We start from the raw sequence: 15,958 nt of genomic DNA on the forward strand, positions 1-15,958 counted from the left end.
CCCAGGGACCCGCCTTTTGCAACAGATTGTTCTCAGCCCGCTATGCCCCTCCCCGTCTCCAGCAGGCGCCGCAGCCTCGAGCGCTACCATGCTGCAAGGCCACCTGAAGACAAGCCCGTAGGCAGCCGCTTTGCTGCACTCTGCGGCCAACCCCGGGCCCCTGCGTGGGCAGCAGTGCAGGGTCGCCCCGCTGCCCCGTCATACAGGAGCCTGGTAACTCCGATCAGCTCCACGTGGCAGCCCTGCCCGCCAACCCCCACCGCGGCGCCTCGCCGGCGGCTCTGTAGAGCTCTACTCCGGCGCGGGCGGGCGAGGCGGCGGCGCTAGCCAATGGGGTGGCGCGGCGGCGGGTGGGGCGCTGAGGTCAGTTCCGCCGTGTGCTCGCGAGCTGCCGCTGCTGGTAAGCCGCCGAGTGTGGAGCCGAGCCGTGCGCGGGGGCGCGCAGGCGCACCCACGGGGGTAAGTACTTGGGTCCCCCTGTTGGGCGCAGCAGGGAGGCCGGCGCGGGCTGAGCTGTGCGTGCTCGGGCCCCGCAGCCCCTACCACCACAGCCCCTCTATCCCCCTCCCTGCAGTCCCGGGGGAGCAGCCCCAGGGGACCCCAGTCCCGCTGCGCTCTCCGGTCTCCCCAGCGGCCCTTTGTTCTGCATTCCTAGCTCCCCGCTTCCCGGGGCTGCGGAATGGGGACCCCGTAGACTCTGTGCGCTGCGGGCGGGGGCTGGGGAGCGGTAGGGTCTGTATTGGCCGCGCTCCCTGCTGCCCTCCCTGGGCCGGTCGGAGCATTGCTGGGAATTGCTGGCAGCGCCTTCCCCTCCTGCGCCCTCTCTTTTTGCAGTTAGAGCGTGAGAAATGTCTCCCTTCCCGCAGGAGAGCGGCGGGGACCCTGCTGTGAATCTTACAAAGCGCAGGGAGGGAGCAGGCGGCCTGCTGTGGGCCGGCCCAGTTACATTGTTACTGAGGAATTACTTTGGAAACTGTGGAAAGTTTAGTACAAGGCATTAATGGACAGACTGACGTTAACACACGGTCTGGGAAGAGCTGAGATAGCCCTCCCACCCCCTCCCCCCAAAAAAAAAGTTATTTGGATAATCTAGCTGTAATTCCTGTTTCAAAAAAAGCTCCCCTGAAACAGTAGTGAAAAGCATATATTTCCTCAAATGATTTAACGACAAATATTGAAGTTCAGTTAATGTGCTGTAGAAAATCCTGCATTATCCTAGATTTAGCCAAATGTGTTGTATAGTTTCGGTATCAAATTTTCAGGCTGGTACTAAGAAGACTACGTGTGACTCGCTAAAGTTAAAGAACATGTACGTTTCCAGAATTTGGATGTAACAGACATATTAGGATAACCATAATTTGGTTTTGTGTCTTCAGTGCCAGGCCTTGTTACTGTATTCGTCCTAGCCCTGTAAGCATAGAATATAATACTAAACCTTGGTTAACGAACATTAGAATATTGAGGGATTTTTAATAGGTATAAATGTATGCAATAGAAAACTATTTAATTTTAAAGTCTGGCAGTTGGCATCAAATCATACCAAATGTAGATGTCTTTTGAGCATAGGTAACAAAGATAACTATAGATGCAGTAAATACTTAGCATCTCAGAGTGCATGACTAAAGTTATCGCAATAGGTCTACTCTCTAGTTTTCAGACTTAGATTGTCAGCAGCATTTTGTAGGTATGTAAGTGGAGGGCCCCAATCCCTTCACTGAGGTATGTGGATAGTCCTCTCTAGTTCTCAGTATAGTTCAGGGCCTTAAAGTACTGCACAGTGCATTTACAATATATTCTTGTTTTTCACTGGAGAAAATACGTGTACGTCATGCTTTAAAATATCCACATTTTTAACCTAATGTTTTGTACAATTCGCATTGTAAGAGACTTTTTAATATGAGAACAGGATGTGAAATAATTGTATGTTACAATAAAGGAAAGCTTTAACAACTGGTACATGGTTTTGCTTTTTTAAAGTATGGTGTATTATTGACATTTCTATTTATTTTTAAAGAGGGAAGAACTTTGAACTCAACATACAGCACGTGTTGTGACTACATGACTAGAAGTTCATTTAGAAATAAAAGTTCTTCAAGACATGGTATAGAGAGTTCCACTGACATAATTTAGTGTCTCACTTTCTTTTTAATATGCATAGTTTCTTTTAAATTTTAAATGTAATACTACATCTTTCAAAGACAGCAGTTAGAACTGAAAACAGTAACCCCAGGAGATTTATATTACAACATTATAATACTTTCAGTATTATCTTCTCTTCCCTTTTTTATATATTTAAATATTTTTTTGCTGCATTGGCCGCTGCACAGGTCCAAAATACCATCTTTGGATTTTATTGCCATCCATACTCTGCAATGCTGTTTTGGGTTGTGATCTACTTGGAAGAAGCAGTTTGTTTTGGTTACCCTTCTGTATGATATCTTTATGAACACTTGCAAGGTTATAACAAAAATTACAATGTATCCAGGGTTGTTTTTTTATAATACATACTTTATCTGCTGGGGTAAATGGGCAGTGTGTTGCCTCATGAGACTGTGGATTCATGATGTTCTGGATATTCTCACATCTTAGTAAAACATTTATATTTCTCTTATTCTCACTCATGCTGTCCCACACAATGACAAAATGGAAAAAAATCAGCACTCAAGAACAACCAGCAGTAGGACCTGGTAAACAAAATAGGTCTTGTCATTAAGACATCAGATTGCTGTTTAATCTCTTCTCCTTCCACTTTCTGAAGACTACCTGAATTATTTTGCTTATTTTCATTCGGTACATTTTAATACAAATCTAATCTGAAGATGGGATTCATCATATGTTTAAATATATGCTTTCCTCTAAATGTGAGGCCTGTTAAGTTAGAAGAGCTCAGTAAGGGACAGTCAGCTATCGTATTTCTACTGTATCAAACTTTCTGTTTTAAACTGGATAATCCAGTTGCATGGATTGTAGGTCAAAACTTTTTTAAAAACTTCAAAATCTCTTGTGTTCTGCTGTGGCCTGCCTTTTTGATATACTCTTTTTATTTGTTTTTCTATATTTGGTGAAGCTTGCTGTACTAACATTTTTAATAACATAAGACAATTGAGCTTTTCATTCTCATTTGTGTCATCAAATAGTGGGCGGCTGCAGCTTTGTGTGTTTTTGCCTTCCCTGTTTAGTTGAGTGCAATTACATTGCCTATAAATGGTTGTACACAGTTTTTTTTTTTAAAGCTTAGGATTCTTAAGGAGAACATTTATGTTCTTTTCATCCTTACTTTTGAGATGCAGCTTCATTAAGATCTGAGTGCTGCAGGCAGGATCAACACAGTTGTGCAGATGCAACATTTAAATTTTGAAGGAAATGTATGTTAGATTTTTAAGAACAGCATTATAAATACTGTATCAAGTATAGCTCTGTATCATCATCTTGATCTGAAACACAACAGTAGGCCTGCCATATTTACGCCCAAAGGAAATAAAGACTTGGATGGAAAGTGGCTCACCTTCAGCCATGATGAGACAGAGGTGATACTATCAGAGATAAGAACTTAGGTGTGACAGGTAGAATTAGGGGAAAATTTCTCTAATGAGAGCATATCCTCAACTATCAAAATGGTCCAACACTCTTACTATAAAGATGATGAAAGAATTGAAGTAATAAAAAGCTACTCATAGATATCCAGATGGCTCAACAGTAACCAGCCTTTGGCTGCGTAAGACTCTGGTGTTGCTTCCAGATGTGGACTTAACTCACAGTTATTATCACATGAGATGGATCATTACAATTTAGTTTCATTGATAAGGCTATCGGCAAACTACAGTTTTATTCAGTATATACTGGCTAAATGAAGAGAACCTATGGAAGTGCATCATAAAGTTACATTGGCTGCCGTTTGATTTTGATAAAAAATTAACTTCTTCAAAGCCCTGGATGGACTTTGAGCCAAGGTATTTGTGTCAACCAATCCCTTTCCATGGCAGCATTTCCTAAGGACATTAATTGGTGGAACAAAGATTCAAGCACAAAAACGGGAATTCTGTAACTCATTCCTGCCAAAGTTCAGAATGACGTGAAGACTTTTGTATTGTAAAAATGACCTTTTTCCCAGGGGTATTTTCCCAGGGGCATTGGCTTCATGTGATATTACTAAGTAATTCCAAAAATATTCTCCTAGGGCAATTGCCCAAATCTTATCTACCTATAAGAATGCAAGAGGAGGTGAGAGGGTGGCTCCTGATGGATATGTTGAAATGTCAGTGCCTAGAGGTGCATTATGCAAAGGTATCTATATTTATAGAAATGATTGCACAGGGAAGATGTGAATGGATTTTACGTGTTGTGAAATCATAAAAGAAAAGGTCAAAACATTAGACAGAACTGCCTCAATGACTGGACTGAACATTAACAAGGGAGGGACCAAGACAATGAGGATCATCCAGTCCAGCAACACCACCATGACCCTGGGAGGGGGTGACCGGTAAGATGTGGAGCAGTTCCCCTACTTGACGAGTATTATGGGCAGAGATGGGGAACAGACAAGGATATCAATGCCAGGATAGGGAAAGCAACAGATATATTCAACGCTCTCTGTTCCATATGGAGTTCACAGACAATATCTGTGAAGATAAAACTGTGGATTCTTAATACAAATGTGAAGAGTGCTCTTGTGTGGATGCAAGACCTGCCATACTAAAAAGTCTTCAAATCACAAGCTACAGACATTCAAAAACTGATGTCTGAAATACATCCTTCACGTCAAGTGGTAAGACGTTATCACAAATTGGGAGCTTTGGAACAGAGCAGGACAAGAACCAATTGACTTTGAAATCAGGAGACAAAAGTGGGGATGTCTAGGCCACAGTCTCAGAAAAACATCATCCAGCATAGTCCGTCAAGCTCTCACATGGAATTTGCAAGGAAAATGCAAAAGTGGAAGACCTTGGACAATGTGGAGAAGGTCTACTGATATAGAATGTCAACAACTGGGGTATTTGTGGAGCCAGCTAGAATTTTTGTCCCAGGAGAGAGTGAAGTGGAGGAGACTTGTAGATGACCTCTGCTCCTCGCAGAGTGCGAGGGTCATGTCGTAGAAGTAGCTGTGTAAGTGCTACACAGAGGGAGGATCTGTATCACTAACCTACATTTAACTTTGTGAATGCTTTGAGGCCAAAACTTGGGTGGGCAGGGATAGCTCCGTGGTTTGAGCATGGGCCTGCTGAACCCAGAGTTGAGTTCAATCCTTGAGGAGGGCATTTAGGTATTTGGGCAAAGAGGTGCCAGCAATGGTGCTTGCTTCTGCCATCAGGGCAGGGGACTGGACCAGATGACCTCCCAAGGTCCCTTCCAGTTCCAGGAGACACATATCTCCATTCTTAAAAACTTTCATTTTTGCTTTGTCTTTTTTAGTCCAATCAGGAGTGCACGCATCATGTGCATGGGCACTGGAAGTTTTTTTTCTTTGAAGCTCCCTGAACTGGTGCCACTACAGTGGCTATTATAGACTGCTTCTGCACTGAGTCCACCCAGCCCCTCGTTCTTTCTTGCCATCTTTGTCAGCACTGAACAGTGTCCCTCTTGCATTCGGCAAGCCTGTCCAGTCCCTAGCCAGTTTAATACCTTACTGTTGGTAACAAGTGCTGCACACTGTCAATATATGCAGAGCCCTAACATTCTACACTGAGTGCACGAAGTGGTTAAGGAAATTGACCCAGCTCTTTTGTTGTGATAGCAGACTGGATAAAGGGTCTCCTGGTTACATTGCAGTGCATTTCTTCCTGAATATTAGATTGTATCTGCACCTATTATGATTTGGCTGAAATCCATGCACCTGCAGTCATGTCCCACTCTGCCAGAGCACAGACCTCCTCAGCCACATTTCTAGCCCAGGTCCCCATTCAGGAGATCTGTAGGGCAGTAGCCTGGTCCTTGATGCATATGTTCACTGCTCATTACACCATCAGCCAGCAGGCTAGAGCTGATGCAATAGTTGGCAGAGCCATACTCCAGTCAGTGATTCCAAACTCCGACCCCACCTCAAGGGTCTAATTGCTTGGGAGTCACCCGATTGGAATCACGGTGGAGAAGTGCTCCAAGCAGAAAAGAAAGCTACCCATTTTCTTGTAACTGATGTTATTTGGGATGTGTTATTCATGTCCATTCCAATACCCACCCTCCTTCCCTTGTCAGTGAGCTGGCAAGAAGGAACCAAAGGAAGAGTTGGGGTAGCAGTGGTATATTAGGCTACCATAGTGGTGCAACTCCTGGGGGCTCCACAGCCAATTCAGATGGGAGCTGCAAGGGGAAAAAATTTCCAACACTAGTGCACATACACTTGATTGGAATGGGCATGAACAACATGTCTCAAAGAACACCGGTTGTCAGAAAAGAGGTAAGTATTTTTGATAACATATGTCAGCTTTCTCACAATCTAGGCAACAGCTGTTGAGGATCAGATTCTATATACATGAAACCACAGAGGAAAACTCCATTGCTTTTTGTTTTTCAAAGAATTTTGGAGCTATCAGGCTGTGAAATACATTGTTTGTACTCATCAGTCTATATAGAATGTATTTCACAGCCTGATATTTCTAAAATTCGTGCCATTGTTCTTCATCTTATGTCCAACCTTTTGTTGGCTTTAATTTGTTTTTTTCTTACTTGTTGCATCTTGTGTTCAAATTGGATTTTAATTTTTTCAGGGCAGGTATCATATGCCTATACAGTCACTAGCACAGTGGGGATTTGGTCCTGACTGCGGTCTTTGTGTACGACTGTAGTACAAATTATAAACTTTTTTAGGATTGGCAAACTGTAAGCTGCATGCTTTTTTATGATTGTCCAAATTTATTTTTATTAGAAACATTAGCACTGACTATAAGAGAACCTTGCTTTAGTAAGGCTGCTGATTTCAATTATTTCCAATTATCTTAAAAATCCCCTTGGTGTAGAGAAACACATGTTATTAACAATGTGAACTTGATGGACAACAAATACCAAGACTATTGAGATAGATTTGAATGAGTAAGGGCAGAAAATTTTACATCTACATCTGCTTAGTCTTGAGCACAAACAAGATATGGAATTGTAACCATAGGATGATAATTTAGCTTTTACCCTCAAATGACTGAGAGGCTTCTTCTCTCCGTCAGTTTTAAAGAATTTAAAAAATACCTAGTGAGGAGAACATACAATAGAACACTGTGTTTTGTGAATTTTACATAATGCACAACTCCAGGATGTAACCTCCTGCAAAAGAATACTGTAATAGTTTGTATATAATATGTCTAATAATGAAGAGAAACATAGATTTGAAGATTTTATTTAAGCAATTAGCTATTTTTATTATATGGCAAATATTTGGTTACTGAATACCAGCAATTTCTCCTTTTTTTTTTTTTTGTTTTTTCCACTGACTGACCCAGTCTTTTGCTTTTATTTTTTTAGAGCAATAAGTTGCGAGAATCTAGTAAAGATTTGAAACTACAGCTTTATGGATTCAGAACTTGAAGCAACACTTATTCACATGTATTCATTTTCCACAGCAGTTGCCTGAATGATAGCAACACATTCGTGAGACTGTCACTAAGAAAACAGTTTGTGTCCATTGCTATTTTATTTAACTAAATAGGCGAAGAGCCACTTGTTTGAAATGCAGCTAAAGAAAATGAGGGAAATTTTACCAAAACTGTATACAAGCCAAGTTAATGACATAAATAATTCTTCGACTACATCTCCAAAGAAAGCCAATGAAGACAAAGCAAATCAACCAAAAGGGATTGAAGGCCAGAATTGTGTCTATCAAAGGGCTGACACTGAGGATAAGCTGTCATTGATCCTTTGTGTAAAGTGCAGGAGTGTGCAAAAACTTCCAGTTCATGAATTACAAAAGCATAACAAACATAGGCAGACTGAAGACAAAAACTTCATTTGCAGCAGCTGCAGTCTTACTACGCTACCAACTTTCCATTTTGTAGCTGACAATGTCACTTCCGTAGATCTGGAAAATCAAGAAAAAACATCTCTAAGTAAAACTCAGAAAACATTTAAAGTAAAAAACTTTCAACCAGACAAATATTACTGTGATAAATGTCGATTTTCAACAAAGGACCCTTTGCAATATAAAAAGCACGTATTTCAGCACGAGGAGATTAAGTTTGTTTGCTCACACTGTAATTATGTATCCTACACCAAAGGAGAATTCCAAAGGCATTTGGTGAAACACACTGGCACTTTTCCATATCAGTGTGAATACTGTGAATATGGTGCTGTTAGACATGATTATATAGTAAAGCATACCAGAAGAGTACATGGAACAGTTACTGAGAAGGGGCTGATGAATATGGCTACTAAACAAGAGCAAAAAAGATCTGGCTTGCCAAAGCAAAGCACTTTGTTTTCCAAAAAGCAGAAACGTGATCAAAAAGTTCTTCAGAATGCACCTTCAGATTTAGCATCGGGTTCAACTTGCAGCAGGATTCAAGATGAAATGAGCAAAAATGCTTGTTTGTCTGGTGATGTAGAATGTAGCCTAAGTACGGATAAAACTATATTGGAACCAACTGAAGTAAACTCACGCGAGAACCAAAATGTTGAAGTTGAAGTTTATTCTCCAGAAAAAGAGCCCATACAGCCTGGAATGCCATTAACAGTGATTGCCCCTTCAGAGCTTGTGGTACCTGCTAACTGCTTAGCTCAGCTGTTAGAGATAAAAATAATGAATGGCACACAACATTTGGTTCTTAAACTTATTCCTCTGAAAGAAACTAGTAATAAGCCTATCAACTATGAGGAAGAGGAACTCAGGAATCAAGGTACAGAACAATCAGACAAGGGAAAAAGAGTAACTTCTGTAGCACAAAGTGAATTAGCCACAGAAGCAGCTATAGATTCACTATCAAGTGTTAGTGATATGCTTGCTACAGATCATATATACAACAAGAAGTCTGAATGTCTTAATTCCTCCTCTTCTCATACTTCAGACTGTAACTCAAATGTGCCAAGTCAGAATAAGTCAAGAACAAGTTGTCCTAAATCCTCAAATAAGGAAAAATATCCAACAAATGATTTATGCTGTTCTGAAGAGACTATGGACATGTCCACATGCACATATATTGCCTCCTCTGAAGATAAGTCTCAAAATATTTTGTTGCCAGTGGCTCTGGAGAGCAACACTTCGTCTTCATTTCCTTACCTTGAAGCAAAGGATGTAGTGTCTTTAAATGGTGATGACAAAGAATGCAGGAACCGTATCATTAGCTCTCTAGAAACAAACTTATTTGATACCTGTTTGGTTAAAGAATGTATTAAAACTTCTCAAAGAGAGGGAGAGTTTTCTTTAAATAAAAGTGCATCTTTGGAGGACTCAAGTATTGGCTTAAATAAATTAAATGGAGAGAACTCTGATTGTCAAAACAATAAGCTTTTAGAAGCTTTAGAATTGCAGAATTTAGAAAAAAAGGACAGTCTTCCGGAAGGTCCTGTCATTTCATCTGTATTTTCCCTTAGCTCTGGGACTCAGAACATCCCAGAGGGTATCAAGTGGGATAAGACTGCATGCAACAAGACCTCAACAGCAATGTTGTGCAGAAAGATTGCTCAGTTGATGTCCATTGCTGAGTGTAATGCAAAATCTACATCGGTGGCTTCATCTAGGCGTATTAGATGTACTTCTAATGAAATGCCTTTGCCTCAGGAAAATTTAGCCAACTATGAAAGAAGTGTACCTGCTACAGAATTGGAACAATCTGTATCTTCACTTCAGACACCACAGAATGAACTGTGTAATAAACAACCAGCCCAAACACTGTCAGCTACCACAAAAATGAAGAATAGAATGACTAAAAATACTCACATTGCTGCTCCAGTTTTCATTCCAAAAGGGACAGTGCTGAGGGTCCTGAATGTCACTAGGAGTGAGAATGCAAAAGAAACTGGAGGTAAGAACGAAATATCAGCTGTTCCAACTTGTTGCAATGAAATGTTCCTACCACGACCAGTTCCTTTCAGTATTTCTGAAAAAGTAAGTGATAAATTACCTTTGCCAAATGAGAGTGAACTTAATGAACAATCTAGAAATCAACACGTATCACTTAGGCATAGACCAAAAAGAGAGGTTAATGCAAAAAGTAATAGCAAACAAAATTGCATGCTGTTGGATGAAAAAAGTGATGAGATAAGTAAGCAGAACAAGCTTCACTCAAAAGATCAACTTGCACCTACAAATAAAGTAAAAGAAACTAGTTCCAGGGATTATTTATCCAAGAAGAAAGCAAGAATTGAGTCGGATACCAATGGCATTTCTGAGGCAATGTCCCTTTTGACAGCAAGACGTCTTAGACTTGTACCGCTCAGAACACATCAGTTGATAAAATGTCCTCGTCGTAATCAGCCTGTAGTTGTGTTAAACCATCCTGATGTTGATTCACCAGAGGTAATTAATGTAATGAAAATTATCAACAAGTATAAAGGTAATGTTGTGAAAGTAGTTTTATCTGAAAGAACAAGTAATTTCCTGGGTGTGAAACGGTATAATAAACGACTTGTATTTCAGAACTCGGAAACTAGACAAATGAAAAAGCAGAAGTTACTAAAAATGAAGCTAAAAAAGACCCAACAAGTGAACCATCGAGTAGTTGAAACTTCACCAGCTACAACACTGCAATGTATGTTTAAGTGTTGGTTTTGCGGACGCATATATGTAGACCAGGAAGAATGGATAAGTCATGGACAGAGACATTTGATAGAAGCAACGAAAGGCTGGGATGTTCTTTCTCTTCCTGTAGAAAGTCACAAGTGAGAAAATGTCAGTTTACTGCTTTTATTTTAACATGAGTATTATTAATTCGTTTGGAAAGTGAGACGGTAAATATTTTTCTGGTTTTTTTTGTTTCGTTTTTTGTTTTCAAAGCAGGCAGGACAGTTGTACTAGAGATTAGGGACTATATGAGGAACCAGTCTTGAGCGCTAAACACTACATAGCACTCATATGCCTGCAATAAATATAATGGCCATCCCTTGCTTTTTTGAGAAAAATTGGAAATGATTTGCTATGTAAATATTCTAGTGTAATTTTCTTCACTAGGTCACTATGTGCAGTAATATTCTTTGCTAGGTCAGTAGCAATTAAAATGTCAAACTACGTGATCTGTGTGAAATTGTCTGATTTCACTGCTATAGGTTAGTCAGAGGTTAGGCATGTGTCTAATGAGTATATTTGACCCTTCGATGAACAAAATAGTATGCATTGTAAGTTAGTAGCTAATTTCTTTTAAAATGCCATAGTGGGGTGGGGGTTGGGGAGGAACCCCAGTGTTGAATCTGATTAAACTTCAGTTTTATGGACCCAAAGTAACTCCACTGCTGTCGGTGGAATTACATGAGTGTAAATGAGGAATTGCTGAGATCAGAACTGGTCTCACTATGTGGAATGGCAATGAAAGGTTAATTCTGTATAGGCCATATCAGGGGCCAAGTCGTGTCTTGTGCCACACGCATGTGAGAGGGGAGGAGGAATCAGGTGACTACTTACCATACCTTCATAGTGTGCAAGCAAGCAGGAGCAGAACTTAGAGTGCTGGGAGTGAGGCCCGAATTCCTGGCTGCTGGCATGATGTGATTCCGATGCATTATGCTCTGATTTAATGAGTTAGAACCTCACCACAAGTAATGCCTGCCTGCTGTAGGGGGTAGTGATCAGTTCTACATGTAATTCCATTAGAAATGTGCACTTTCAGGATAGAGCCTTTAACCAGCCAATCTGACATTTAGTTCATAGATATTAAGAGCTAGCTGAAGAAGCAAACTGCTGCTTATAAAAAGAAAATTATATTGTAGACCTCTGTTACCAGTAGTATCCACATTTTCGATAGAATCTTTGTTTTGACATCCTAAAATTGAAGAATTTGCATGTTAGAATTCACATAGGTAAGCCTCAGTTCAGGAAGCTACTTAACAATAATAGCACGTGAGTCATCCTCTTGACTTCAACAGAATCCCTCAGTTGACTTATGCACATGCTTAAGTGCCTTGCTGACTGAAGGTGAGTTTTTACTAGGGAAAGAGGATGGATGACAGCGGAGTTTAATAATTGGCCACTGTAAATGTATAGAATTTTCTTGGTTATTTTGTCACAAATTGTAAGCCATTTTATTTTTCTGAATTTCATGTACAGCAAGTGATGAATGAAGCACATGTTTGCAGTCACATTTCTACAGGTAAAGTCAATAATTGGATGCTCATTAACACATTTTGTGTTTAAAAAAATAGTCTGGGAATATTTTTTTTGTTTTTTTATATTCCAGAAAGATAAACATGGTTTTGAGAATGTATTTACTGTACCTGAATTGAAATGTAAATATTTTGAAACTATGAAGTACATCTTTGACTTATGTCTAATGTACAAAAACAACTATGTGGAACTTTTGTGTCAGATCATTTTTCAGTACAATATGAAAATCCTTCAGATATTTGGTTCTTTCAGAAATGAGATTTTATATTACTTAGCTACTTTTTATATTGTAGTGAAAAGCTAAACTGTACTACAGAATTTCGTATTATCTCTGTTTTTCAGTAATTAAATTACAGTTCTTATTTTGTATTGAAATAGAAATTTATATTTTTTTAGACAAGTACGGTAGAGAATTTCACTTTGTGTTTTTTGAAGCCAAATATCACAATATAGTTTTTCTTTTAAACTGTGAAAATAGTGTTCATTCTAAATTCTGGCATATCAGATTATGATAAATACTGAAACTGCTAACAGAAAACATCACTTCTGGCCAAATTCTTCCCTCACTTGCACTCATCAACCCAGGTAGAAACTGTTAAAGAAATACTTTTAAACCTCTATTTGCTTAACATATGCCTGGCAAAATATGAATATCTTTTTAATTAACCTTATATTGTGAAAAATTGTGCTACACAAAGGATTATAAACAGGTTGCGGATGGGTTTTGTAATGTTTTTGCCTTTGTTTCGTTAAATAGGCAGAATCTTTGTATGTAAAATGTTAATCTCTGTGTAACTGTTCTCCTTGCATTAAACTTGCAAAATAGAAATGTTTATATTTTAACATGATTTTTTTAAGTAAATTGAATTGTGTGGTGGCTATAAAAATTTGAAAGCAGAGCTCAGACTTTTTTTCTCTTCTCAAGGGAATCCAGTCTCTGCCTAGATGGGCGTGTCTCTAAATTTTTGTTGTTTGATGCAGTATTGTATGTGGTTAGTTTCCCTTCCGTTACTTCAATGATTCTGTGGTTGAGTGTGACCCAGATTTTCTCCTGTGCTGAGCTTCACTTAAGAAAGTATTCTCATGTATTCTTACAGAAGGAGGCTCTCTGGGAGCTTGGTTATGGCTTTCTGATTGTCAGGGAAGATCTGCACCTTGATGAGTCCAGTAGAAATTAGAACAGAGGCAGGAATACCTTATTTGGGCTCTGTAACAATTTTTTTCCTGCATGCTGCCAGACAAGATATTGTTTCTTGTTTCTGGTTTCTTAAAGGACCTGTGACTGATTGGTTAGATTATTAAAATATAATAAACAATCTGGTGGGAAGCATGTGAGAGAATAGTCACAGAAAGGTAGCCCTGTTCGTCTGTTTCTTAACAAAACAAAAAAGCAGTCATGCAGCACTCTAAAGACGAACAAAATAATTTATTAGGTGATGAGCTTTCCTGGGGCAGAAAGCTAGAAATATTTCAGTACAGCATTATCTCCAGATCTGAAGAAGTGGGTCTGCCCCACCAAAGCTCCTCACGTAATAAATTATTTTCTTCGTCTTTAAAGTGCTACATGACTGCTTTTTTGTTATGCTTGAGAGAGAGGCTGATGGTTTGGGGAACAGAATTAAGGCTTATCCTATATAGTCAAGCCAAATTTACACGATAGAAACCTTATAAATCTCCAACATTGTTGTTGTTATATATACTATATATTACATTAAAACAAAGTTGTGTACAGAAATTTTAGTATATGTATTTTTAAGGAGGCCAGAATCATTCTCTAGTGCCTGTAATGACTGATTTCCTCTCAATTGTCCATACAAGGGGAAGTAATTGCATGTGTAATTTTTCCTGCAGAAGGTTTTGAAGAATTAGAAATGCAAGACTGTGTTGGCTTGAGCTAAAAAATAATTCGTCTTAGTAAGACTTATCTCATGCAGACCAGTCCTAAAGTCAGATCTAGTGGTTGTGGAAGTTGGTTGGGAAACTCTAATTGACTTCATGGATATTGAATTGGGCATCTCTTCAGTCAGTGATTGGATTGTTTAAAAACCCACCTATAGTCTGCACCTGTAAAGAGATGATTAAATAATAAGCACCAAGTTAGATGCTACTTTTCTATTTTAATGCAGGAATATTTTGTAATGCAGTTCTAATATACTGTTTTTATTCCATGGATTTATTTTTGGTTCCTACTGACTTTTCAAGTAATGGGGAAGTTTTGGTAATGTAAGTGGTCCTACAGAATATCATTTATGAGCAAGACAGGGTTAGAAGTTAGCTTCTCTTCATACCTTTTTGTGTAGTTGTATGATGTACTTGCAGCAAAACCTTCTATTTGAAGTTTTGTTTTTTGTAAATTACATAATTTTAATTGTGCTATCTCATGTATGAGAAATTATAGTACATACAAGTTTCCCAAGCTCTTCGTTAAATTCATGTTGTACTCATAATGTAATCTCCCAATTTTTACACAGATTTTATATTAAAGTATTCTTATTTACACAGATTTAAAATCACTTAGGGTAAGAAGCATCTTCTGTTGAATTTAAAAGGATGTGTTAGGTAGCATTGTTCTCTCTGGATTCCAGATTTGTCCTTTCCATCAACAAGTGTAATGGGAACATGTGTGTAGAAGTCAATGATTTCTTGTACAGAATCAAACTTCTGAAAAACATAAAACAATTGAACATAGAAATGCTGAAAGTCCTTATCTGCAGCTATGAAGAAACAAATCAATGCCCACATATAAAAAAATAACTCCCCTCACTTGCTATCCTCCACATACTGTCACCTATTTCATCCCCTTGTGCCTCCAGTAGACAGTAGTCTTCCCTGCTTAATATTACATCTGAACATAGTAACTATTTTTTTTCAGGGCAGAGGGTTTTAAACTCATAAAATGCAACCTAAAATCCAGCAAACAGCAACACAGGTGTGTTTTAAAGTGTGGCATTGCCCATAAGGAATTGAAATAACTATTAACCTCTGATTGAGTGCTCGCTCTGTCTGTCTCTGCTGATCTATTATTTACTGAACTATTCTTAAAAACTAAAAAGAAACCAAACATATTCAGTACAAGCTATTTGAACCATTATATAATATGCATCCTAGTTTTTTCCTGAACTTGACTTCTTCCAATGACTATGCTGAGCTCCTGGCTGTAACAGCATTTATCTACGAGCTGTTATGACAAAAGATAAAAACATAACTTTTTAAAAAAAAACCTGAAACTGCTGGGAATATAGTTGTGAGGTGCTGAGTATCTACCTGCCTTCATTAACTTCAATGAGATTTGACAGTTCTTAGTAACTCCCAGAATGTTCTTTTAGTTCACTGTATTATCAGGCCCTCAGTCAGCTCAATTAGATATATAAAATATGCACGTGCACCACTGTGGCTTAATTGCCAACAAAAGGCACCAACAAGATTATCATTTTAAATTTGGTGTGTTTTTCTTTTATTTGTGTTCATTGTATTATGCCTTTGTACCAGTTTAACTGGATGAGGTTTTAGACATGCTGATGGTCATCAAGTTGCCAGTAGAGAGGTAAGTTTTCTAAAATAAATACAGTTCTAAAATAAATACAGCTCTTTCATAAAGAGGATAAGGCCTAAATCTGTCCTTGAATAGATGCTTAAGTGAAATTAATTAATTCTCAGAAAACTTTCCAAGGAAAAGTATGTAAAAGAGCATATATGATAATAATCTGCATTAATTAACAACTAACAGTC

General features: G+C 38.9%; 2 protein-coding genes across 2 annotated transcripts in view; one reads left to right on the forward strand and one right to left on the reverse strand.

Moving 5' to 3' along the window:
* The first annotated feature begins 377 nt into the window (after positions 1-377).
* ZNF518B (zinc finger protein 518B) lies at positions 378-11,292 on the forward strand. Its single transcript, XM_074992499.1, has 2 exons — positions 378-459; positions 7,447-11,292. The coding sequence occupies exon 2, from the start codon at positions 7,652-7,654 to the stop codon at positions 10,796-10,798; it is 3,147 nt and encodes a 1,048-aa protein (XP_074848600.1). The 5' UTR covers positions 378-459; positions 7,447-7,651; the 3' UTR covers positions 10,799-11,292.
* Positions 11,293-14,743: 3,451 nt separating this feature from the next.
* CLNK (cytokine dependent hematopoietic cell linker) overlaps positions 14,744-15,958 on the reverse strand; it is a 54,109-nt gene continuing 52,894 nt past the window's right edge. The window contains exon 19 of the mRNA XM_074992095.1: positions 14,744-14,890. Within this exon, the coding sequence (XP_074848196.1) occupies positions 14,744-14,890 (147 nt within the window). The remainder of the gene's footprint in view (positions 14,891-15,958) is intronic.

Source organism: Carettochelys insculpta, chromosome 4 (genome assembly GCF_033958435.1).
Source record: "Carettochelys insculpta isolate YL-2023 chromosome 4, ASM3395843v1, whole genome shotgun sequence".
Classification (NCBI taxonomy): Eukaryota; Metazoa; Chordata; order Testudines; family Carettochelyidae; genus Carettochelys; species Carettochelys insculpta.

Excerpts from the sequence above, each read along its gene's own strand:
- ZNF518B (XM_074992499.1), top strand. The coding sequence starts at position 7,652 with ATGCAGCTAAAGAAAATGAGGGAAATTTTACCAAAACTGTATACAAGC.